Genomic DNA, 26,371 nt, shown 5'->3' on the forward strand with positions numbered 1-26,371 from the left:
TGAGCGGGTGTGCGAAGGGGATGCGCTTCTCCTACTGGTTCTACACCCCTTCGTCCTCAAGCCCAACTTCCTTGGCCCCACCCGCGCCTCGAAAGCGCAGATCGCCATGTTTGACATCATATCGAAGGGTTTTTTTTTTTTTTTTCCAGAACAGTTCCCAAGAATGTAAACAAACCAAGGCCAGGACATCTGGGTTACACGTTTAATGAAAATCCGCCAGCGGGGCGGGGCCGAGGGTGCTGACCTGGCGGCCCTGCCCGGAGTAGGGACGTCAGCGAGGTCCTCACGCCGCCCAGGCGCTGCCTCTCTCCGGCCGGGCATCGGCCCAGCGCCGGGGACTGTCTGAACCTTCCCCGTTTCAGGGGGAGGGAGGCCCCGGCGGTTCGGCAAACCTACCCGTACCTTCCGCAGGTCCCGGCCCCGCCCTCTCCTTCCTGAAACCCCTCCCCCGAGTGGGCCCCCATCGCTCCCGCGCGCCCCAGCCCCGCTCCTGCCAGCGTCCGCGAAGGCGAGGGCCAGGAGGGCCGTCTGCCGGCGCGCGGGCGCCTCGATGGGATGGGGACTCTCGAATGTGATCCAGGGAGCGCCAATTAGGCTTCCAACTCTCTCCTATTTCTCTAACGGGAAATTTGTTGACACATGGTAGCATCTTCCCGCCCTCCCTACCCCCGCCTGAGGTCTGAAGGAGTCTTTAGTCACTTTGGGGAAGCCAGGTCCTGGAGTCTCGGCCGGGAAGGGCGTTTAATCAGCGATGAATGAATGAAAAATGAGTGAATCAATGTGACGATAATCAGTGAGTGGATGGATGGACAGATGGCTCCCAGGGCCAGGCAGAGCATACACAGTCAGACTGCAGCGCGCTCGGGTTCGCTGTGTCCGGTTGAGGTTGAGGAAGCTGTAACGCCTCCCACCCCCACTCTCTCCGAGCCGAGCCGAATAGCTCTGTCCCAGGGGCTGCAGACGGCCTCGGAGCGGGGAACTGCAGTCTCTCTCCCACCACACGGACCCCCGGGTCTGCACACACCTAGAGACCCAAAACCTCGGGGATGACGAACCCTAGAGAGGCAAGTGGGAGCCCAGAAGCCTGACCCAGGTCAAGGGTCAGAGAGAAAGCAGACCCGGCCCTGGCGGGGGAGGGGGAGAGGCGGCAGTCTGGGAGCTGTGGGCCTCCAGAGGAGCCACTCACCGCAGGAGCTCTTTTCAAGGGGAAAAAAATGGATTTTTCAGCAGCCACAAAGTTTGTATTGTTGCACAAAGGGGTGCATTGATGACGGCGAAAGGTCTGCGTGGCAGGGACAATCTTGGGTCTGTTCCGCCGGCTCTCTACGCCGACCATTTGCCAGAGGGGCACAAACAGTCCCCGCCTGCCAAGCCCCTGCCACTCTGCGTCAGGCACCCGCTCCGAGGTTGTTGACAAACACCGCGGGCCTAGGCGCCCGGGCCCCAGGAGCCGGCCGAGCCAGGTCCTCAGGAGCCAGGGGTGCCCCCTCCACCCGGCAGCGATCTGGGTTCTGAGACCGGCAAAGAGCTGCGGGAGGGACGGAGGGGAGCGCTCAGGAAGGATGTGAGGCTGGAAGGAGCAAGGGACAGGCAAAGGGGGATCACCGGCAACTTTAAGACACTGACACGCAGTAGGTGAGCAATGGTGGTAACGTAAAGATGCTTACCTTTGCCAGGCCCTGTTCTAAGCATTGTATTTGTACTGACTTTAATATTAATAAGAACCGTAGGAGGTAGTCCATTTTGCAGATGAGGAAGTGAGGCATTGAGGGAATAATGTAACGCAGCTTGCAAGGGGCAGGGCCAAGATACAAATCATAAGGGCAAAGTTGTACTGACTGCCAGGCAAGTGCTAAAGGTTCATTTCATCTTTACGACAGTCCTTTGAGGTGCGTCGTATTATAACGCCAATGTACAGATGAGGACACTGAGGCACAGAGAGGTTAACGGACTTGTCCAAGGCCACAGAGCTGCTAGGTGTAGAGCAAGAATTCAAACCCAAGCCGCCAGGTCCCCCAGTGGGAACGGTCAACCAGCACGCTCCACTTGCAGATATAAGGTGGAGGGCGCAGGAGACCCAATGGAGTAATCCCGACCACGTACTTGCGCGGTGCCTGCACCATGCAAAGCACTTTCAGCCCCAGCGCGCAGAGCACATCCCTTCAGGCCGCTGCCCGCCCCACGCGAGGCTGGCAGGGTCCTCCACTTTCCCTCTTTGCGAGTCTCCCGCATCCGCTGCTCCCCCACCAACCAGCCTGCGGATTCCGCCCATGCTGCATTTGAGGGTGACACCCCCACCCGACGAAAGGAGGCTGGTAGCCCGGGCTTGTTCACGGCAATGCGACCCAGGGCCAGCATCTGGCTGGCAGGTCCTTAAGCGGCGTTTCAAGGACATAGGTCTGTACTTAGAATGAATGCTGTTTCGGATGGCTGGGAGGCAGGCCGGAGGGAGACCGGAGAGCCTGGAATTCTCCCTTCCCCCCAGGGCCCCCATCTAGGCGCCACCACTGGGTGAGGGTCCTGGCACCTGGCTGGTCTCCACCTCTTGTCAGCCTGCGCTCTCTGGTCAGCCTCGGACTCCCTTGGGGTTTCCTCATCGACGCCGCGTGGTCTAGGGACCAGCCCGGGAGCGCCCGGGGCTGGAAGGGTGGAGACGCCCCCCTCCCGAGCCTGCCGGGCCCCGGCCCTCCCGCCGCAGCGGCCTCCCACGTTGCGTTTTGAACCCGCTTGGCGCTAAGGCAAGAACGAGCGTGGGGAGCGGGCAGGGCGAGCAGAGGCTCTAAATCTTCCTTCAATCTGTGAGTAGATGAAGTCTGAGAAACAAATTCAAAGCAGGCGCGCCTGCAGAGCCTTCCTGCAGAAATATTCCCCGGCATTCAAGCGCATCCAGGGGCGGCTCGAGCTGCCTTGTTTGGCTAAGGTCAGACGAGACTCGAGTTCTCCAATAAAAATAAATCTCAAATTAATTATGGCCTCGAGCGAGGGGCCAGACACTTGAAGCTGCAGTTGTGCAGTCTGGAGTTTTGGCGCTGGCTGGCCCATCCCTCCCCCGTGCCCCCGCCTCTCCCCCGCCTTCACCCCCCCCCCCATCCCCCCACCCGCCAGTTGCCAGCTCGAATACCCGCCGAGCCCGCGCTGGACCGGAGGGGCGGGGGACGAGGGAGGACCGAGGGGGAAGGATCCACCCGAGACGCTCTGCCAGGCCTGGCATCTTTCAGGGTTTCAAGCAATAGGACCGTCTCGAGGTCCTGAGGCACCCCAGGGATCGGGCAACAGTTGTCGCGTTTTCCCACCCCCAACCCAGGCTGGGACCGAAGAAGCCCGGGAAGCCGTGTCTGGAAAGTCTTGACCGGGTCAAAAGGGCTGACATTGAGCGAGCCAAGACACGTTTCACCCCGCCGCTCGACTCCCGGGGGAAGCAGGACTTCCGCATCTTTGAAAATATTGTCAAGCGCGGATGGTGCAAGGCAAGACATCCCATCAAAGTTCCAATGAAAGTGCTCCGAATCCAAATGTTTGCTGAATATTCGCCCCTTTGTGCATGCTTCCCATAAGTGACCCTAGACTTAGAAATGTGAGGTGGGCTGTTTTGTTGCTCTCCCCCCCCCCTCCCCCCCCCGCCCCAGCCCCCGCTCCGCACTCCTCGACTTCCCAGTGGGTAACTTTTGTTTTAAATGCTGGCAAGCTTCCTTGGCTGTGAGCTTCCCCTGACTTGAAAGCCAGGTGGGGCTGGTGGCAGGGATGGTACCCAGCACCCGCTCCTGGTCACCAGCCCTGCCCAGTCTGGGAAAGGGAGAGGCAGCACAGTCTCTGATGAGCCAGGAAAGAGGGTGTGTGCAAGTGTGTGGGCCCAGGGCACCAGTCCCTAGCTAGGCCAGAGGAGAAGGGAGGAGGGGAGAGGAGAGAGAGAAAGGGAGGAAGGGGAGAAATGTGAGGAGAGAGAAGGAGAAACCCTCCCCGCACACACACACACCAACTCCAAGAAAGTTTTCATTTGTAGCGGCCTCACCACAAGCTCTCTATCAATTTGTCTCAATGCAAACATTCAAAATATTCTCTTTGGCTGCTCGTGAAAACAATGTGAGCTGCCAGGATCAAACCATCTTTCCAGATGTCTGGTGGTAACCACATTAAACAGGGCAAACTTGTTTACTGTTGTGTTTGGTTAGGGCTTTTTCCCCCTTCGGGATTTAAAAAAAGCAGCAGCAGCCATAGAGTTGAGCATTAAACCCAGTGTTACGTAAGTGGGCAAACTTGCCCCCCAGCATGTCTACACCGGATGGAGGCAATCTTATACTCCCTCAGAGAGCTATTCAGAGTTTCGGGGTTCTTCTTTCTGGGCAGAGGACCTTGTGAATGGACAGAAGCTTCTCATGGCGGGGCTGGTGAATAGCAAAAGGCATGGCACCACTGCCAGCTGGTGAGTCACAAGGGGGTGACAGTTATGCCTATGCCAGCCCCTCCCCACCATCACCATCTTCAAAATTACGAAATTGGCATAGCTTTGGTTTTACAGGCAGAAACAGAAAGTGCTATTGAGTTCCTCAGCTAAAAGAGGAGGACAGGTCCTCATTTTAGTTCATATTGAGCACTCCCAATGGGAGAGGCATCTCCTGCTAAAAGGAGTTGGGGGTGCTAGGGATGTCGGGGTGACTGTACTGATCCACGCAGTGAAGACAATGGCATTTGCCAGGCGCAACAGGAGTTAGGAAGAGAAACTCAGCCAACGGTTTCAGCGCAGATGTGCCTCCTGAAGCCCTGGGAGGAGTGTGTGCAGACAGGGGAGCTGCAGCTGGCGTGGGGTGGCCATCACCGCGCTCAGGATTTGCCCAGCAACCCGGGGGGCCTCCCGGTGATGAAGTCGGAGTCCCCTCTGCCTGAAAGAGGGGCAGAGCGGCTGCGGGTTCCGGGTTTCTGGCCAGGTCCGGGTGCGAAGCTGTCTCCCCGCACCCTCCTGAAAGCCCTGTTGTCGTTTGAAGGTCGGCAGAGTCTGGGCTGAAAAGGAAACAATTTGGGGTTTGAAAGGATGTAATTCATTCTTCCTTTCCCTTTAACCTCTTTCCTCTCTGGAAAGCATGTGGAAACGCTGAAGGGAAGAGTGAGAAGGCGGGCTGCCGGGCCGAGGGGAGGAAGGGGTTAAGCCTGATTTCTTTTAATTGAACTCCAGAACTGGTGGCCCCAGGCAAAGGGGGGGACTGACCCCGCTAGCGGTAACCAGATGTGGCGGTCCCAGGGGAGCCCCGGAGCAGACCCCTGGATTGAGAAGCAGACAGGAGATGGGGGGGGGGGGGTCGGCCCGGCCCCCACCCCACCCCACCCCCTCCCTCTCCCACCCCCACTCCACTCCTCCGTACACACACCAAGTCTCAATTGCTGGCAGGCTGCACCCGCCACTCCAGGTCTGGTCACGTTCAGACCCGTGTCTGTATTCAAACCCAAAATTGGAGCTGAATTGATGAGACTAATTTCGAGAGGCGGGTGGGGGGAGGGAGGGAGGGAGCCAAGCGAGCGAGCTCTTGGGCTCAATTGCTCCTGAAGAAATAAAGAATTAATGTCACCTTTTTCGCCGCCGTGGACACCCTTTTGAAATTTTTTCTTTCCAATTGACTCGGATCTCCTGTGGATTTTTTTTCCTCCTTCCCCGGGTCGACTCTTAAATAAAAGTGAGAAAGTCCAAAGCGTGGTCTGGAGAGCGTGGACAAGGTAACCTGTTTGGGAGTCGGGGAGAAGGGAGTTAGGCTGAGCGCGCCCGGGGAGTCGCCTCGCTGCGCCGGGACTCCTGTAGCTGCCTCAACTGGAGCGTGCGGCAGCACTGCAGGGGCACCGGGGACGGCTCCGGGCGGCGGGGCCGGCTAGGCGGGCCGAGGGGAGGACGGCCTCACGGCTGGGTGGGGGTGATGGTCCGGAGCAGGGGTCCCGGGTCTCGCCCGGTGAGAAGTCCGAGTCTGTGCCGCGATGTTGCATGCTGCGCTCCTGAGACCTGCTGACAGGCTTGGAGTGTAGGCTTCTTGGAGCCAGGGGTGGCATTGCATAGGCGGCTCTGGCCTGAGTGCCGGGGTTTGGGCCGTGGGGTCCGGGTAGGCGCGAGGGGTTTGACCCAGAAGGTGGGGATAGGTGGCCGAGGGTACCGCCAGTCCCCACCCTCGGTGGGCGCCGGGAGCTCTCCAGGAGCAGGGGCCCAGGCGCGCCGCCCCGAGGGCACCCTTCTGCTAACAATGCGCTGGGAACCGAGTCTGCGCCCCCGACGGCCGGAGTCCGTCCGAAACCGCCCCGAGTCCGCGTGGATAAGTGAGCCGCTCCGGGAGTCGGCCGCCTCTCGGCAGCCGTGGGCCTGAGTGGAAAAGTTCCCATTGGATGCATTCTTTAATGGTTGGTTTGCTTCGGTCTGCGTCGGGATCTTCCCGGACAGCGGGCTCCAGGTTATCCCCAGCGCGAGCAATCTCTCCCGCCCTCCAACCCCCAAAAAAGTTTGACTCCGGCTGGAAAAAGCATTAATGAACCTATCTGTGGGAAGAAACGGAAAGTGAATGAGTCAGGAGGGCCACCTTCAGCCAACAGTCCCGGGAAAAGGAAGGAGGCCAAAGACGTTGGGTTTTGGAGTTTCGGGGGGAAGGTGTTGGGGGTGCCAGGGGTGCAGACTGCGGGAATCAGGGCGCGGGCGCCGGGCGTAGACCCCGGCATTGTTCCCAGCTCGCTCTTATCTCCCAGCAGCAAGCATCCTGTGTGCGCACCGCATGAATGTATCTGGGCATCTCCACGTATATTTATATACTGTGAGTGATGCGAAAAGCAGGACCAGCCGAGGGGAGGAAGAGGGGGTGTTGGGGGAGGGAAGACCAGAGAGAGCAGAGGGGAGAGAAGAGAGGAGAGCGCGAGACAGAGAGAGAGAGAGAGAAAGAGAGAGAGAGAGAGAGAGATAGGACTTCCTCCCCGATTCGCAAAGTGAAGTCACTTCCCAAAATTAGCTGAAAAAAAGTTTCATCCGGTTAACTGTCTCTTTTTCGCTCCGCTACAACAACAAACGTGCACAGGGGAGCGAGGGCAGGGCGCTCGCGGGGGGCACGCAGGGAGGGCCCAGGGCGCCAGCGAGGCCGCGCCGGGCTAATCCGAAGGGGCTGCGAGGTCAGGCTGTAACCGGGTCAATGTGTGGAATATTGGGGGGCTCGGCTGCAGACTTGGACAAATGGACGGGACTATTAAGGTAAGCGACGGGGCAGTGGGCGCGCAGCGGCGGGGCCGGCCAGGGAGGCGAGGAGGCAGGCTGACTGGGCGCGGGGCGCCGGGGTCCCGGAAGACGTGGCCACTCTCCCTTCCTTCCGCGCCCCGGCTTCGCGCCGTCTCCTCCCGCGTTCGGTGGCGAGTCTCACTCGCGGGGGCGATCCGCCCGGCTCCCCGCCGAAGGCGATCTCCCTCGCCCCTCTTGCCCCAAAGCTGAGCCCGGCCCCCTCCCACCGCGCTGCCGGCGGGGCTGCGGGTGGGGGCGGCGTGAAGCCTGGGGACCCCCGGCGTGGATCGAAGCCAGGGGCCGGAGACCTCCGGGTCCACCCCTCCACCCGGCAAGCAGGGCGCCCTGGCCCCGGCGCTGGGCATTCGCCTGGCGGCCGGCTTCCTCCCACCCGAGGCCGAAGGCGGCGGGGGCGAGAGCTACAGCCGCCGCCAGCTCGGGTCCCCGCCTGGTGGGCCCCCGGGCGGGCGAGTGGATTGGTTGCAGGCGGATCGGGGTGCAAGTGAGTATGTCTGGGGGTCTGTGTGAGCCTGCTCCTCCAGATGGAAGCCCCTGTTTACATGTCAGCGCGGGCTGGTTTCCCTTCCTCTTGGTACTTCTGTTGCCGGGTCTTCGGCGCTCGGGAGCTGCCGGCTCCCCGGGACTAACGGGCCGGCCTCGCCGCTTCTCCGGCAGAAATATCCTTCCACAGCCTCGGTCCGCGCCGCTCCTCTGCGCCCGGCTCCCGCACTGCGCGCCCGGGCGGGCTCTGGCTCCAGGGCAAGGGCTCCCGGGGTCTTCTCAAAGAGGGTCCCGCGCCCTTCCGAGCCGCTTCTAAGGTGGCTGGCTCTGAGTCGGAGACCCCGGGACTGCCCTGCCAAATCCTACTCCCCAACCCCCGATGGGCTCTCACGCCTGGGTCTGGTTTGCAAATTGCAGCGCAGAGAGACGGGTGAGGGTCTGGGTTTCATGTCAGACTTCAGGAGGGTTGACTGCCTACTCCTCTGGAAGGGGGAAGTGGGGCCAGGAGCAGAGAAGAGGGACACCCCCTAATGTGACTGGCCTTAGAGGACTGAGAGGAATGAATGGGGCCAGAAGCGGGCTCCGAGGCTGTCGCACACCACCAAGCAACCGTGGGTCTGGAAAAACTATTAGGCTGGTGATGTGGGGACCGGCAGAGCCAACCATTCCCCAGAACCCAAAGAAACCGACGCCTTACCCTGGGCTGAGTAAGAGAGGGCTAAGATGTTGGGCTTGGAGAATCAAGAGATTTTTATCATTTGGGTGGGGTAGTGGTTTTTATTTTCTAAGGTTTTTTCTCTCTCTCTCTCTGAAAGTTTGAAATATGCTGACTTAGGTGAAAGGCACCAGCAAAAGGAACTTGAAAATCTGGAGATGAGATAAGTGATTGTAATGGGTTGAGCGGAGCCTGTGTGAGTCTGGGTTCCTCCACTTTAGAGTGTGTGGGTGAGGAGTGGGTGAGAGAGGACTCCTGTAGTGAGGGTGGGTGGTCACTGGTCATTTTATGCCTGTTTCTCTTCGTGTTGATGCGTGCATGCAAATGTCTCTGTCTTCTTCCCTTAGTAATAAGATGCTGCACTCTAGAAAACTCCCCCTCGTAAGGACATACCACCTACCTAGAAGGCCCCCCTCTGATCAGGAAGGGTGGTAAGATGGCTCCAGGGTCTTGATGTGGACACCCTAAGGAGAAGTGAAGCAATATCTCCACGATGCTCAGACCTCTAAGCACAGGCCCTCAGCAAAGGGAGGAAGCTGTGGTCTGTGTACCCAGGATGTGCTAACTTCTTTAGATACACAACATAGGGATTGGCATGGGAGGCAGTGAGAACAGGCTTAGACCAGGCCCCTGGCGCCTCATGCCAAGGATGGGAGTAAAGGTCTTCTTTCTCCTCTGGGTGGCGGGAGCCTGTGAGGCCCTCCAGACTCTCCCCAGGAGCACCCTTGTCTCTCATCCAGCTTAGCTGGCTGTGCAGACTCAGCCTCAGAGCAGTGGTTTTCAAGCTATCTTCAGTCTCCAAAGCTCTGAAGGAGTGTGTCTTTAGTGTATACTTTGATATTTAAATTGTGTGAAAGCTATAGTTTCCTTTGGATCTCGGGGTTCCCAGACCCCACTCCCTCTGTGCTAGGAGAGGCCAGTGGACAAGGAGAGGCCAGCTGACTCCTGGTCTCCATGTGGGAATGCATAGTCCATTAAGCCTGTTTAAGCTTCAAAATCGTTGTACAAATGAAACAGGGGGACTAAATTACCTCTACAATGTATCTTTCCAATCCTCTTTGTTCCTAAAATATCATGCTCATATGCTCTTACACGAACATGTACCTACAGGTCCACAAAGTCCTGTCTATACTGATAGAGATCTGAAGACACTGTATACCATATCTAATTTCTAGACACAAATCCAGAATGTGTGTTCCCAGTTTGAATGGCCTTGACAAATCATCTTTGAGTAATTCTGGGATGTGATTTTTGTGCACCTGTGTATTTCTTCCTCAAATATAAGGCGTGTCCATATTTCCAAATACCTATGGGTCTCAGCACTGAGGAGGTATTTTGTCCAGGATGTCAGGCAAGTCTGGATTTCTTTGCAGAAGCCCTTTATTTTATGCATAACTTGCACAACTCTGTGACTACAAAATCTCAATCTCGTTGCCCCTGTTATGATAAGTACTTCCGTATCACATTTGCTTCTCCTGTCCAAGAATGTCTCCTCTGAGCATCACGTTGGGAGGACCAAAGTTTCTGGGAGCCATTCCACTCTTCTTTTGCTACAGACAAGTTAACTTGCGATATTTACGCCCCACCCTGCCCCTGCACCCCACAGTGATATTATCAGCAGTGAAAAGTGATATTATCAGTGTTGAAAAGCACGTGGTACTGGTTGTTGCTCTAAGAAACGACCTGGTTTCAAAAACTGCGTCTTAGTTGTAGGCGGGTTTCAATTGCATCTAATTATTTCATCGATGGGAGCTTGATTCAGTACACATGGTGCCATTAAAGATGGGGAAACAGTCAGAGAGGGTGCAGACATGGTGAATGAAATAGGGAAACAGGAAAATAAACAGCGGACTGGGAGTCAGAAAACCTGGGTTCATTCTCAGCTTTCTACTTAGTTGTTGCATACTCTGCAGCCAGGCACTTAGCTCCTTGAGTCTCTGTTTCCTTATCTATAAAATGAGGCCAAAGTACCTTCTTGCCCTAAGTCACAGTAAGGATCAAATAAAGTCTGGTACTTTAGTTGAACGCGCATTGATTGAATTTCTCCTTGGGAATAGGGCTTATGGGGATCAATTGGTCAAAAAATCAAATCATGGTCTGGATTTGCCATAATACATATTTCATCAATACAACAAATATTAATTATGTGTCTATTATGTTCCAAGGCTTTGCTTTATGTTTTAAGGATAAAACAGAGATCAAAATTCTGCTGGAATTTACACTCCAGTGGAGGTGATGGACACGTAAATACATGACTCTATGTCCGGGGTGTGATACGTCTTCCAAAGAACAGTAAAGCAGGTTAGGGGGCGGAAAGTGGTGGAGCTGCATCAGCCAGGATGGTCAGGGAGGGTACCTTGAACAGAGTCACAACTGAGCAAAACTACCATCAGTTTTCATCCTTTACCTCAGAAAAGGGCAGCACCGTCCAAGCAGCAAATGATGGGAGAGCAAAACGGGAAAGAGCGGTTGAGCTACATCCGGGCTCTGGAAACCAGCAGAGAGCCCAGGCCGTGTGTCAGATAGGCCAGGAGCACAGGCTATCACTGAGTGGGCATGCTTGTCCCATCCAGAAACTCTAGGATGGTATCCCAGGACTCAGCAGGAGAGTGAGGAATACTTGGGACAAAGACTTGACTTCTGTCCTCAAAAAGGGATGCTGCCTTCACTTTGAACAGTGCAGCCCTTCCTCCCGACCTTTAACCTTCACATCACCTCGGTTCGTGAGAACTCCAGACAAGACAGACTCATCAGTTTATCTGTCCCCCTGACCATATAGAATTGCTCCCCTCAGGTAATAACCAAATGGTGAATCCTGGTTTGTTTGTGAATAATTTCTGCAAAAAAGCTGCCTTCCACTTCTGCTGCTGTTCAAATTTAAGTTTACAGGTTTGCAACTTTAGTGCTTTAGAGATTATTTAGCTGATATTCTCATTTTATGATTGAGGACACTGAGGCCCAGATTTGCTTAGTGAATTATCCAAGATCACACACCAGCTACGGACAGAGCTAGAGTGAAGATTCAAGGCTTCTAGCCCTCAAGCTAGTGTTCTTTCCACTATACCATGAAGATTTTAGTTGCTCTCATTACGTTATTATGAATTATAGAATCCTGGAGGCAGCGTGTATGTGTGTGCGTGTGTGTGTGTGAAAGAGAGAGAGAGAAAGAAACAGAAACAGACCGAGAAGGCTTTAAACAAAAAATCATGAAGAATCTGGTACTTCGGACTAAAGACACTTCTGTTATTTAATGAAAAATGTATTACTACCATCTTAAATTGTTTCCATACTTTAAAAAAATTCCAAATTTTTGAATAGGATTTTTACATAACTGTTTTCCAAAATAAATCCTTCTTTTCCTGTAGACAAGTAAGGTCTTTATTGCCAGGAGGCAACAAAAAATACAATATTTTACTTAAATAGCTAATAGGCCCCTCTACAGACCAGGACAGGTGGGTGAATTCTTATTTCAATTTTTTTAATAATTGAATATTTGACTATTTAAATAAAATATATTCAATACATTAGAACATATCTTATGGACCAACCTTCCAGACTCTGTGGAAAGCAGGTCTTGAATAAGATTTAGGATTTCAATATCTCCTTCTGTTTGGGGTCAACCAGTTGGCTTTGGTTTTAGAAAGTGATTGATTTAAACCAAGGCTATTTTCTAGAAACGGAACATTAGTCTAACGCTAGTACTGAGTTGCCCTAGCGACAAAAAATGTTGGGAAAATTTTTATGATGACAAAGCACCGAGCAGTATTTCTAATGGACTGAGGCGTTTATCCTACTTCAAACTTCAGAAAACATCCCCAAGTTGTAAGTCAACACTCAGGCTATCAGCAAAGTCTTAGCCTTCTCTAGGAGAAGTCTCATTCTGTCTGAAGCTTGATAAACAGATTTGCAGATTAAGAACCAACCATCTAGGATTAGAATGGGAAATCTCCTATTTTCATTCATTTTAGACAACCAGCTGCATTATGTAGGTATAGAATAATGTTTTTGTTTTGTTTTGAAAAACATGACTTCTTTTTTTGGCCTGTGCTTAAAACAGTCTTTCTAAGTCTATCTTTTGCTTGTTGTTTTGTGACAAATTGAGAAGACTAAAGGACATTGGTCACTATGTACACACACACACACACACACACAATTGCACAAAATCTTCAGCCAGTAGTGATAGCTTTTTTAGTAATCTCAGAGCTGTGCAGGTGTCTTTTCCTCTGCAGAAGACTACACCCTGTTTCATTTTCTGTTGCTTCAATGATTTATATCTATAGTGTTCATCCCATTCATGTATTAATTTACCAGTGGCATGGTATTACTAAGTGATGTCACTCTAATTCTTCTACTCACCTGGCAGACCCAACATCAGCAGCCTGTGTACAGAGATGTTTCCTCAGAGGCAATGAATAGGGTTTGTCTATCCCTGCATTATCGTTCCCAGGGCCAGTACCTTGGAAGTTTGACAGAATTAGACAATCCATAGAATAACCCTTTTCTGTGAAAAGCTGGCCTTCTGGGAATCTGTACCCTTAGCCCCATTGGCATCATAAACTGATGCCAGCCTTATGAATGCAAGTCAGTAACCATGCAAATCTAAGGTCTTTTGCATGACTGTTATGCAGGGACTGAACTGGGTGACTAAGTGCTGTTAAGATACAATGCCAGTGGCAAAAAGGCTGCTGCCCTGGAGACTGAGCAGGAGGATAAGCCACGCGCGAGCGTGCGTGCCTGTGTGCGCGCGTGTGTGTGTGTGTGTGTATGTGTGTGTATGTGTGCACAGTGAGTGTCATGCTAGCCTTGAGGGAGGAAGGAGCAGTTTCAACTGGAGAGACAGAGAAGACCTAGTAATAACATTTATGTAGTCCCTTCTGGTTACAAAGCACTTTCACATACACTCTTGCGTTTAATCCTCCCCACAGCCCTGTGCAAGGCAACACCATCACATCTCCGTTTTAAATCGGAGAAGTCAAAGTTCAGAGAGGTTAGGTAACTTGCCTAAGATGGCATCTAATAGATGACAGAATTGAGTTTCAAGCCCAGTGTTTCTGACTCCAGAATGCTTGCTTTTTCTACACACACCAGCCTCCCTGCCTCTCGGCGTAGGTGGGCTGGACCTTGGCTTTGAGGGACGGGTAGGACTCACACAGGAAGATACGGTGTAAGGGCTTTCTAGGAAAGTAGAATACTTTAGTGGCGGAATGCATATGAAGGAGAAGGTAGGAGTGGAGAGATTGGTTGGAATTAGATTCTGGAGGACCTTAAATATCATACAAAGAATTTGGGTTTTATAAAATATATAGAAAGAAGAACCGCAACATTTTTAATAGAGGGATGACCTACATAGCTGTGCAAATCTCCTAGGAACTGATCCTTCCTATTCTCATCCTGCTCTTTAGGAAGTGGAGATGGGAGTGGCTCCATCACTTATCAGAGGCCAAAAGAAGTGAGTAGCAGTCAGGATTAGACATCCAGGGATAGGTTCAGGCAACTGCCCGTGCTTTCGGCTGTCTTTAAAGATACCTGTTTACTAAACATGGAGTCAGGGGAGGGAGAAGAAACTCTATTTCACCAGATCTCATAAAAATATGATTATCCTTTCACTCCTTTAAATGTGTCTTCTTTCGCAGTGTTCTGGAGATTTCACCACAAGCTGTTTTTTCAATTGGGCCAGCTATCCTGGGCTACAACTTTAGTTCCTTTTGAGAATGAGTCAGCAGAGAGTAACTGAGAAGAGACAAAAGGAAAGGTTGTTTCCCTGAGATTCAAATCAAATTTCTATGGAAATTCAGACAGGTCTGACATACTTTCATAGGTTGGCTGTGCCCATCACCTCACTTAGAAATGCCAACATTTCACCCAAATAAACCAAAACCTACCAGTTATCACCATCATTCCAAGTAGGATCAGACATTAAGTGTCCAGATGCATTTTCAGATAATTCAGATCAACTTTACAGCAGCTTCAAAATTGCTTGTATCTACAAAATTGAACCAAAATCCTGAAATATTGAAGATAGTTCCCATCTTGGGGGAGCAATGTGCCTGCCATTTAGTTCATGGTCCAAATCTCAGAGTATGTAATTTTTCAAGCCACTCCAAGAGAATGTGGGCTTGAAAACTGAAATGCTTTCCCAACAGCAAGGCCCACTACTCAGACAGTGCTGTGTCCAAGGTAAAGAGAGACCTTATGTCCCATCTCATCTCAGTGCACACATGCAAGGGGTCAGAATTACAGGGGCCGTGGGAGCACCTGTAATTGAGTTTCTAGACATGGGTGGGATTCACATGTCTACTGGAATCTAACATTCCAGTAGCATAGTTGTGAGGTCTGAATCTATGAGTATTTATTGACTTTATGTGTGAAGGGGTCTGAGAGTGAATGATTTTGCACTGTTGTTCATGTAGCAGAAATGTGAAAACAAACAGGTTAGTATTATAAAATTATTCATCTTACCGAGTTGTCTTTAAGTTAGTGCTGCTGCATATAAATTCATCCATTTCGATTGAAATTCCCATGCCTGCAGAGTCATTTTGTCCGTACTCATTTATCTCAATTCATACGCATTCATCTATTCATTCAGCCCAAAGTTGAATGATACTGCTGGGCACAGTGCTCAGCAGAACTCCTCAGAGATGAACAAGAACAAGATGCCTATCCTATTTCTTCCAGACCTCTAGAGAGTAGAGGTTTCTCTGTCTTCTGATTGATTTTAAGCTCTGACTATTGGTGATTCCAAAAGAAGCAGTACTCACTGGGGAAATCTTTATTTGTGGCTTTTCATTCTAAGGAAAGTTAGGCACGTTTTCCCAAGGGTAACAACGAGCTTATAGTTTCCATGGCCCCTTCACTCATGGTGGTACTAGTCCATTGTATGGACACTTTTGGAAAACAGGGCTTCAGCCAAGAAGACTCCTTCTTACTCTCCCTTTCTCAGCTTTACTTCTTCTATTTATTTATATATTAACATGGAGAAAAAGCATCAATAAAGTGAAAACATAGATAAGAAACTGAGAAAGAGTATTTCTCATACATGAAACAAAGGGCAAATGTCCTAATAAACAAAGACTACTTATCAATCAATAAGAAGAAGATAGACAACTTAGCAGGAAAATAGATTAAAATGCTATGAATAGATAATTCTAGAAAAAGAAATGTAAATGGCCAATAGATATATGAAAAGAACCTCAAGCACACACATAAAGATATTCAAATGAAAATAATGAAATTCCAACATATCACCTATGAGGATGGCGAGGATTAAAACAGCTTCATAATAATACCTCATGTTAGAAAGAGTAAGGGCGCGTGTCACTCTCTTACTATACTGGTGGGAGTATAACTTGATACAATCATTCTGAAGGGCAATTTGGAAACATCTATTGAGATGCTAAATATTTATACAAATTTCATAATAATTCCAATTCTAAAAAGCTATCCTACAGACATCTTCACTGAGATACCAAAGATATATGTACAAGATGTTTCTTGTTGCGTTGTTTGTAATGTCAAAAATTGGAAATAGTGTAAGCATCCATCACTAGGGGACTAGATAAATAAATTGTGGAAGATTCACGTAAGAAAAGACAATGCAACTGTTAAATGGAATAAAATCAGTTGTCTTTTTACCCTGATTTAGAAAGTTCTCATCTCCAAGGTATGTTATTACATGGAAAAAAGCAAGTTCCAAAATGCGTGGTTACATTTCTGTAAAAAACTGAAAACATACACATACGTGTGGTTATTTATGCATGGACGGTTTCCGGAGGGATATACAAGAAAATATGAACAGCGCTTGCCTCTGGGCAGGGAGAAGTAGACTCTTACTTTTCACACTCACATACAAACTTATGTACTATTTGATTTTTTAAATCACTAAGATATATTTACTTTTATAATTTAAAAAACTGATGTAAAAATTAAAGAGGGATGACTTATAAAAACTTGGGCTGGGCAACATCATTGTACCCCAAATGAGTTGATCTCCGATACTTTTGGACCCTGTTTTGTAGTCAGTACAAAGAGAAATAGTCCAGCCTAGCATCTGGGGACCTGAATTCTAGCCCCAGCTCTACCTCAGATGAGCTATGGGATCTTAGGCAAGTCACTTCACTCCTTCAATATTTACGTAAAATTTCTTGCGTTAAAGGTTTTCCTCGGGCCGGCCCCGTGGCCAAGTGGTTAAATTCGCGCGCTCCGCTTCAGCGGCCCAGGGTTTCGCTAGTTCAGATCCTGGGTGTGGACATGGCACTGCTCGTCAGGCCACACCGAGGCGGCGTCCCACATGCCACAACTAGAAGGACCCACAACTAGAATATACATCTATATACTGGGGGGATTTGGGGAGAGAAAGCAGAAACGAAAAAAGAAGATTGGTAACAGTTGTTAGCTCAGATGCCAACCTTTAAAAAACAGAAAAGTTTTTTCTCATGTATAAAATGAAGGTATGATTTCAAAATTTCCTTTGAGCTCCCATGTTCTTAAGACTCTGATCCTGGGTAGGTTTTAAAAACATTTCTTACTTAAGGGTGTGGATGACAGAACCTCTCATAGACATTCTATCTGGGCCCACGTGGCTCTTCTCCCGAAATCCCAGGGCCAAGTTATGGAGTGATCTTTGAGGCCAGTTGAAGGCTGGGGCTCTTAGGAGGTGCTTTGTGAATTTCTGTGAGCTGCTTGTTTTTATTACCGAGTGACACTGGAGCTGTGCTAATCCCTTCACATTAATACAAACTAAGAATAGGGCCTGACTCTGCTTTGGGGTCTTACACTCTTTTCCAAAATTTGGTCTCATTTAAAACCCAAAACGCATATGGCCCCAAGCGCCTTTCCCCTGGACTTTTAAAAAATCCTGTTTAATTGAAGGGAAATTGAATTCGTCTGGTTTTGATTCATTTACACTTAACTCTTAAAAAAACAATATTTTGAGGACTTATTTGATGTCCAAGAAGAATTTTGAGCCTCTTAATGAGTTTTCTGGAAGGCTTTTTTTCTTCTTCTTCAAACAGGAAGTGGTGGTGCTGTGCTATGGGCACAGTCAACCCTGAAAGGCCCCAATTCAGTTTGAAACTATCGCCCACCATTTTGCATGAGCCCCAATGGCCCTTGCTAAGGCCTTTCTTTCCCTACTCCTCACCTAAGAGCAAGAAATTCACCTTCCATCTGAGGAGGAGTAACAATGAGAAGGAGCAATTATAAGAAGAAAAAGAGTAAGTTATTTGTCTAGCTCTTACTATGTGCTAGTATCTGTTTTAACCTTTATAGACATACTCACGTTTGGTCCTCATAACAATGCTAAGATGTAGGTATTTTCATTTTGGAGAGGTGAAGCGACTTACCCAAGGTCATACAGGTAGAAAGTGGAACAGCAACGATTTGAACCTAATCCTGTTTGCCTCCCAAGTTCATAGAGCTTAGCCACTGTGATACCTTGCCAGATTGACACGCGCATCCATAAAGTTTAGGCTTCATACCTAACCCATCGATTGAGGACCACCTAGGGTTTGTTGTTGTTTGTTTTTCCCTCTAGTCTAAGTGACCCCCACCCACAGGCTGCCCTGGTCAGATTCATGGTGTTGCTCAATTCTCTGCCACCCTTTATGCAGGGGGATCTAAGCGCTGTATTTCCTAGGTGAGAGAGGCTGCCTAGCTTTGTTTGCAGGTATACTGGAGAGCAGGCAAGCAAGGCTGGAACCAACAGGTTCTGTTTTACTTTAAGGAGCTAATGAGATGACAAAGAGAAAACGGTTTGCAGCTCAGCAGAGAATAGCGTATTCTTTGACTTGACATGCTTCCTCCTCTACTCTCCTACCTTTCCCTCTCTCTTGCTCTCTTGTTCCCTTTTTTATTCTCTTTCACTCATGTACACACACAAACTAAACACATTGTTAAAAAAAATAAAAACAGGTTGGGGGGGTTATTAAAAAACACAAAGAAGGGAATGTTTTGCAAGGTTAAAAGGAAATCATCGAGAAAGGCTAACTTCAGGCTCCCGTTTCTCCTGAATAGCACTTCTTGTTATTTCAAGGCTGATTGACTTATAACTGCATCCACAGCCACCTCACATTAGTTCCTTTTATCAGCCCAAGTGAGACTTCCTGTGGACTGGCCCAGCTTCCTGATGTATTTCCTTTTTCCTTTGGCAGAACAAAGAAAACCATAGCTCCAAGGATCCTTGGGAGCAAACATAATTTAGTATTGAAGAACGTATTATTTTAAAATTTTCATTCTCAATGCGTAGGGCTGAGTGTCCGCCTTTGCAGTTTTCACAGCATTCTATACAGCATCATGATGGGCCCCATGTGCAATTATCAGGGGTCAATGAGCCACTTGAACTCATCCTACTTGTAGCTTGATTTCATTCAAAGAGGGAAAATTAACCCATTCTCCTCACTAACACTACATGAACACCCCCCATGCCATACCCACATGCATCTTCAAGAGATACCTGGAACACCTCTCCGTGTAGGGTTTACTCCTCTGTTATCCTAATTCGATATAACAGGCCAGGAAAGAAACCCTCTTATTTAGAGATTTCAACCTATCTGTGTTTGAGGTTGTAGCTCTAGAAACACACATGTAAGAAAAGAAGCTTCAAAGTATATCCAAAGTGTTATCGATGTCAGTTGAAGAAGAAATTCCAGAAATTGGGATGAAGGTGTTGGTTTCCTCTTTTGTCAGGAGTATGCCATATCACTCATCACCACTTGGCCTCACCACCCACCCTACACGTTATTTCTGAAAGACCTTTAGGCATAATCCAGGGTAACAAGGGGGCACTGCTAAGACAGCTGCTTGTATCTGTCATATCTCCCAAGGCAAATATCACAGTTGCCAACTTATAGTACCCCCCTCCTCCCAGTACTCTTAGAACATAACACGCCATTGCACAGAAGAGACAACTGAGGCTTCAAGATGTGATATGTCTAAAGGAGAGAACTGGGCAAGAGACCCTAGAAGCAGAACTCAGGTATTCATATGCCCAGACAACACAATCCACAATGAGGATGTTTCCAGGAGCAAAGATATCAAGACTTATTAAATCCACAGGTACTCATGATTTCTTTGTGCATTGATCTTATTTCTTGACCATTGTCATAATACTCCTGGGGAAGCGAAGATGGAATTTTCCATAGGAACCACTTAGACAGCTAAGCAGTCATGCAGCCACCCAAATGTTATGAAAGGAGCTTTTTCTCTTTACAAGGATCACTGATTCGGAATGGAAAACAATTGAGGCTGAAATGTAGCTCCCCTGACAAGAGACGTATTTTTAAGACAAGAGGGCTAATTCATCATGGGTAATTCATACTGATTTCTCCCAAATGAAATAGGTTGAAAGGATATTCTCAAAGAAGTTAACTCAGAAACTATGACATGAGAGGAGTGTGTGAGGGTGGGCGTGGGCATGACTAGGGTGCTCAGCCCCACAGAACCTGCTCTGGCGATGCCAAGGGAGAAGGTTAGCATGACCACATTTATATGTATGAGCGTGAGATCTTGCTTTTCCTGGCACTGTACTCTGCCACCAGTCCTGTACCCACCCATGCTTAGTCAGGAATCCTAGAGCAGAGATCCAAGTGTTACCTCACACAACTCCCCCTGCCCTGATAATGCTGTCTGTAGAGAACCATATTGTGATCTTCGCCTTCTCCACAAAAAGAGCATATTGGGTCAAAGGCACAAGTAATCTTGCTCAAGTAGGGTCTTTGGTGCAACATAGGACTTCCCTAGAGGTCAAGGATTTCAGGGGTACCTGTACATTCTGCACTTTTCTAGAAAGAGAAAGGAGAAAGCAGACTACTTTCCTGTAAATGTCTTTTCAGGAAACTGGCATGTGGAGCATTTTCCCAGGGTGCCTAGGATCTGCTGCTCCGAACACTAGGGCCTCTAAGCTCTTCCTTCTGGAGATTTGTGGATCTCTGTATCCTTACTGGGTATGTAGTGTGGTAAAGGAACACTATGGTGATCCCTCCCTGCCTTCCCAGAGGTTGCCCCCAGACGGTATTATAGACAAGCTACCATCAAGCAACGTGCTGGGTTTGGAACTCATCAGAATCAGTCATGTCTTCCATGAGTTCAGACGAGGTATGACCCAGACTCTTCTCTGCCCAGAGCACCCTTCTTTTGATTTTTAAACCCTGTGTGTATTTCATGGGAAATTTCACATGCCTGTTTCTGATTCACTTCCAATTAAAGGCTCAAAATGCTGGTTTTGTAAGAGCTCTTTGATGATTCGGATTCTTGTTGGTTCATCCTTTTTACTCCTAAATGTCCACAGAAGTTTAATAAATGTTGCGTAGACATTTGCATGCTTAATTGTTAAAAATAATTTGAAACAGGAGAGAATGTTTTACCAGTGTGCACAAAACAAGCACATTTACAAGGGGAAAGGAAGAGATGGATGCCTCAGTGAAGGTGAACTCCTGTGGAAAAATCAGGCATCACTGAAGGTGGGCACCTTCGTGTGTCCATCACCAGGAGAGAAGGGTGGCTCTGAGCTCAGGTCCTCTGGAAGGGTCAGGGGAGTGTTACATGGAGCATAAGTGTCCTTCATAATGCAGCCAGTCAGCATCAATGAGCTGTCAGTTGAGCGGTCAGTCTCATTGGAGATGGAACCGGTGGCATGACCTTTTACAGATACTAACACTACCTTCACCTCCCCTCTGACTGGAGGGAGCTAGTTGTCTGCAGTTATGGCAAGCCTCATCCTCCATCTGCTTCCTCATAGTCATGAAAAAGCTTTGATGATGAACCTACCTGGGTACACTTCTGCACTAAATGCAGAAGACACTGACAAAGCAGACCTATGCTCCCCTGGGACAGGACCCATTCTGTGTCTGTATAAGTCCCTCTAAAGTGCTAAAGTGGCACGGGGTTTGGGCAATCTGAGTTGTGCTCCTGGTTTCTTAGGCTAGCTGGGTGACACTGGGAAAGTTACTCTCCCTTTCTTAACATCTGCTTCTCCATCCACCCAAAATGACTAAGACTAATGGAAGGACAGTCTTCTTCTCCCATGGATTTGGTAAAAGTCTGGAATGAAGAGTTGTTTGAACTTCTTGGAGAAAAGCTTTAATTAATTATTGCAATATGACTAACTATTGGGTGGCTCATTACACAGTTGTTCTTGTTGTCAACTGTAAATCAAGCAACATTTCCATTTCTGGGCCTCACTTGGACTTTTTCTGAGGAGAGATCACCCTCGTCTCTTCATTGTTGGGAGCTGGTTAGCAATATTCAGTCAGCTGGAGTTACAAAGTGTTAACTTTGTGTGCACACAATGTAAAGTGGGAATGCTGTGTACTGTGTGGCGCTTCTTGCCTGAGACAGGGGACCCAAACATCGTACTAAAGCTAGCAGTGAAAGGCTGGAGTGTTTTGCAAGTCATCGTGATGGTGGCAGATTGGTTCCATGAAAGCCATGTGCAATCCGAAGTGTGAAAATCTGGGTTTAAACCTGCTGTGTGATCTTGAGCCAGATATTAACTTCTCTAATCTTCTCCTTTCCTATCTATAAAATAAGAATAGAAATGATAGTAATAATAAGAAATATTAAGTTTTTTACCTGCCTTACTGACTAATTAGAAAAATCAAAAGAAGTGTGGGTGTGAAAGCACTTTGTAACTATAAAGTGCCGAGTAAATGCTAGTTATTATTATCTTAGTTATTATTCTCATCCAGGTCAGTGTTTGAACATAACGGATAATAAATGCTGCTTAAATTGAATTCATTGGGTTGCTTTTTTCTGGCTTTAATGATTCCAAAGACTTACTGGCATTTGGCTAAATTCGTCAATTAGCTGTGTATTCACATCTCTGCCCATATAGACACTCTCCCCTCCCAGTGCACCAGGACAGACCAAACATCACCTATTCTTCCTTTCCCTCCCTCATATCCGGCCATTGTTCTACTCATGAAACTCCCACCCCAATCAATGGGGGTTTTACGTAAAAACCGATGGCAGGATATGAGTGCAGCTTCAGGAATGCCAGGCTTGTGCTGCTGATAAAGAGAGTTGTGTGAAATTGAAAACACCAGAGAAACAAAATTCTCCTGTCCAATGTAAGCTACTCAGTTTTTTTTTAGGATTATCTCTGCTTTTAAAGAGTCAAGAGCCCTCCTAGAATACAAAACACATATCTTCTGCAAAATTGCCTTTTGAATAGTTTTAAAATACCTATCTAACACCTAAACGCCCACTGACTCCCCCTACATTCGCCTGTGCCATCTCCTCTGTTATCTTCTCAGTGTCCTGGCGGCAATAGGTTAAGGGAATACAGGGCCAGGCCTGAAGCTGGATAATAGAGTTTTCAGTTCTTCTATAAGCTCTGCTTCACCATCGCCTTCCAGAAAGAAGAGTTTTCCAACTTAAGAGGGACTGTAGAACTGAACTCCCATGATCAAAGACTGTAAGTGAGTTTGGGCTGTGATGGTCTGTCTTGTGTTGAAGCTACTCTCAGGTTTAACTGACTTCAGTGTGAGTGAAGGGGCAACAGAAAGTAATTTGACTTGAAGATGGTCTTCTGCTAGTGTTGAAGTCGGCAGCTCTTCTCCCATGTAATGAGACTACACAAGGCGGGTTTAGTCTTTGTTGTCATTATGCATCATCAATATTTTAGGAAAGGTTGCATCTGTAGTCCATGCTGCACTACACAACCAAATATGATTATGTGACCAGAAGTGAAGCGAAGAGGAAGAGCATTTGTCCATATTCTACCCACACTGAAGTAGCTAAGTAACGAAGAGATAAAGAAAGGAAAATAAAGTGACCCTTTTCATTTTAAATTGCTCATCCACACATTTAGGATTGAGATTAAGAGCTTCTCCTTAGGTCTTTTTTCCTGAACGTGTTGAATTATGGATTAGAGTTTTATGCCTAGCCAACAGAATTGGGATTTTAAAGTCCACGGGGCTGGATATTGAGCTACTCAGATACTAACCTGTGTAATTTAGGAGCCACAACCTGGCTAAGAGCAGGCTTACTGCTTTTTTCCCCATGAAATCAAACGACTACCAAGATCTTGATGGTGCATCAAAGGAGCATTCTGTGTTTTTCTACACCAAAACCATGGAGTGAGGGTAAAGAGATTAGCATCTCAAATATATATATTTCAAGTTATGAAGACCGCCTCACATAACAGAAGCACATGCAGCCTTGCAGGAAACTCTTTTTGTTTGACCGTGGTGTCTCTTTGTGAGGTTGGGTTGTACAAAGGTTCTGGACAAACTCAGCATCCCTCCGCCTTCACTCTGCCCTATGTCTTGCTTAAACATTTACAGACTTGGAATTAGCCAGTGTAACACTTTCTAATCTTTTTCAAGTAATTCTAAATTTCTGGTTTTAGATTTGATTTAGGTAGAAGGGAACAATGTTTTCTTGGGCTGTAGAAGGCTCAAACATCTCTCTTTTGAAAGCGTTGATGAGTAGGAAGCTTCATGAGAGACATGGCTCTTCCATGATTTTTGGGATAAGAGATTTGGGAAACCTCGTAAGTACTTCTCAACTTTCTTAATCTTATCTTAAAGGCAAAAGAAAGTAGAAGACCATCTTTATCAGGGCTTTCTGCAAAGATGGAATTTTATTTCATTTGATTTTAGTTCATCTAACTTTAAACAGCCACATGTGGCAAGTGGCTCCTACATCAGACAGTGTAAGTCTATGTAATTCAGGGCAAAAATGTCTCAAAATCTGAATTCAGTTGGAGGATATATTCACACGGATTATTCTTATCTGAGTCAGCAATGTGTTGTCTGCATGAAGACCAACGTTTCCATTTACTCTTAGGACTAACATTACAGCAAAACAAAATGGATAGTGAATGTCCAGCATTACCCAGGTACGGCCAGTGTTGGCCTGGAGCTGGAACTAAGGCTACCATCTAGTCTCCCAGCTTCATTATCAATTCTATACTGACGTTTAAGAATATAATGCTTTCTTTTCCCTTCTATAAAGTGGAGGCATGTGGAATTTATCACAAAGATATTCACAGATTATGATTAAGTTATATTGCACTGTCAAAGAAAGGTGTGAGCTTTTTCTGGATACCTTTTCATGGAAAAATGACCTTGGCCAAAGAGAATCCTATACAACGTAATGATTTAAGGTTCTCCATTTTTAAAATACTGGCATTATGCTAAGTTCTTTGTAAGGTCATTTTCAGCTCTAATGCCTTATGCCACCATGAATATTATTTCCTATATCATAGGGCTCCATCATATTAATAGATAGTTGGCTTTTCTAGTTCCCAGATTCATATAACTCATTGTAGGGTGATTTCTCCTTAAGTATAAATGTGAACAAAGCAACTTAATTTAGCAAATAACTAGCTAGAGTGGTGGTCTTTGAACCCTAATTTTCCTCCAGTGAGTGGTCCCTCAGTTGGTACTGTCCTGTGGTACATTTTGTCACACAGGTCCACGTGTTTGTTGTCTCCAAGACATGATGCAATTTCTCTCTTTCCTTAGTGGCCATTGCCCATGGATAATAGGAACATATGACAAGCTGTACCTGCTGTGGCTTTGGAATTACTGTGAGGAATACACCCCCTAGTCCTTCTCAAAGGGAGGTCTGACCTCGTTACCAGGCCTCTCTAATGAGCAGACTATGGGGGTTTTCATTTCGGAAGTCTTCAGGTTGATATTACTGTGAAGGTCAGTCCTGTGTCTGTCACTGAATCTGTGGCATAGATTTCTGAGTTGAATTGTTTAAGACCAGGCTGGATGGATGCCACGGAGAAAATAAGGCAAAGATTCCTGCAGTCTAACTCTCCATAATGGTTTTAGGGGTGATGAAGCATCATGGTCCTGCTTCTCACTCACACTCGCCCTCCAGAAAGGTAAAATCCAGAGCAACCCACAGGCCCTAGAAATGCCCAGTTAGAGTTTTTAATAGTCCCATCTTGATTACGTGTAGAGTCCATCTTTAGTTTGATATTTCTGTGGCCCACGCATTTTTCAGAAAAATCTCTCTTCAGTTTGAAATCTTCCACCTTCGTTCTTTTCAGATTGTATGTGGAATGAGGCGAGGGAGTGTGTGTAGAATACAGTTCTGTGACCACGGTAATTTAGTGACTCCTGTGACATCATCTTAAGCATCTTAGTGTGGTTTTTTTTTTATTGAGTTCATATTAGTTTACATCAATGTGAGATTTCAGTTATACATTATTTCTTGGCTGTCACCACATAAGTGCTCCCCTTCACCCCCTGTTCCCACCCCCCATCCACCTTCCCCTGGATACCACTGAACTATTTTCTTTGTCCTAGTACTTGTTTATATTCCACATATGAGTGAAATCATCTGATGTTTGTCTTTCTCAGACTGGCTTATTTCACTTAGTATAATTCCTTCTAGGTCCTTCCATGTTATGGCAAATGGGATGAATTTGTCTTTTTTCTGGCTGAGTAGTACTCCCTTGTATATATATATCTCACATCTTCTTTATCCAATCTGTCGATGGGCGCTTGGATTGCTTCCATGTCTTGGCTATTGTGAATAGTGCTGCAATGAACATAGGGGTGCATATGTTACTTTAGATTGTTGATTTCAAATTGTTTGGGTAGATACCCAGTAGTGGGATGGCTGGGTCATATGAATGGTCTATTCAGTGTGGGTTTTTAATGTTTGCTGTAAGCTCTTGAGGTCAGACACTCTGCAGTTTGTCTTTGAGACCTCAGCACCTGGCACACATTCATGTATTTATTGAGTACCTTCTGTATGCCAGGGGCTAAGATATAGTAGTATAAAAAGATGGGCAAGGCTCCTGCTTTGAGAGAAATTATAGTCAAGCAGGGAAAACAGATATTTTGCCAGTTATTATAAGTGCAGAACTCTGTGAAAAGGGAAGTCCAGGGTGCTTCACAGGAGTCTAATATGGGGACCTAACCTAGGCTCGGAGGTCAAAGGCTTCCCTAAGGAAGTGACATTTAGGC

The 26,371-nt window shown here is 47.7% G+C and overlaps 1 protein-coding gene across 5 annotated transcripts in view; it reads left to right on the top strand.

Annotated features, from left to right (window-relative positions):
- FLI1 (Fli-1 proto-oncogene, ETS transcription factor) overlaps window positions 1-26,371 on the top strand; it is a 122,394-nt gene that overhangs the window by 1,979 nt on the left and 94,044 nt on the right. The window contains exon 1 of one of the 5 annotated variants that reach the window (XM_046686010.1): window positions 5,589-5,703. The exons of 1 other annotated variant lie outside the window; for it this stretch is intronic. Coding sequence is in view for 2 of the 4 variants with exons in the window: in XM_046686008.1 (XP_046541964.1) it covers window positions 6,735-6,773 (39 nt within the window). In the remaining 2 variants the exon portion in view is untranslated. Of the gene's footprint in view, window positions 1-5,588; window positions 5,704-5,744; window positions 6,774-6,861; window positions 7,202-7,286; window positions 7,728-26,371 lie in introns of those variants that run through there. 3 more of the 5 variants (XM_046686008.1, XM_046686009.1, XM_046686011.1) reach the window with 3 other exon arrangements.

This window comes from Equus quagga, chromosome 14, assembly GCF_021613505.1.
Source record: "Equus quagga isolate Etosha38 chromosome 14, UCLA_HA_Equagga_1.0, whole genome shotgun sequence".
NCBI classification, from domain to species: Eukaryota; Metazoa; Chordata; class Mammalia; order Perissodactyla; family Equidae; genus Equus; species Equus quagga.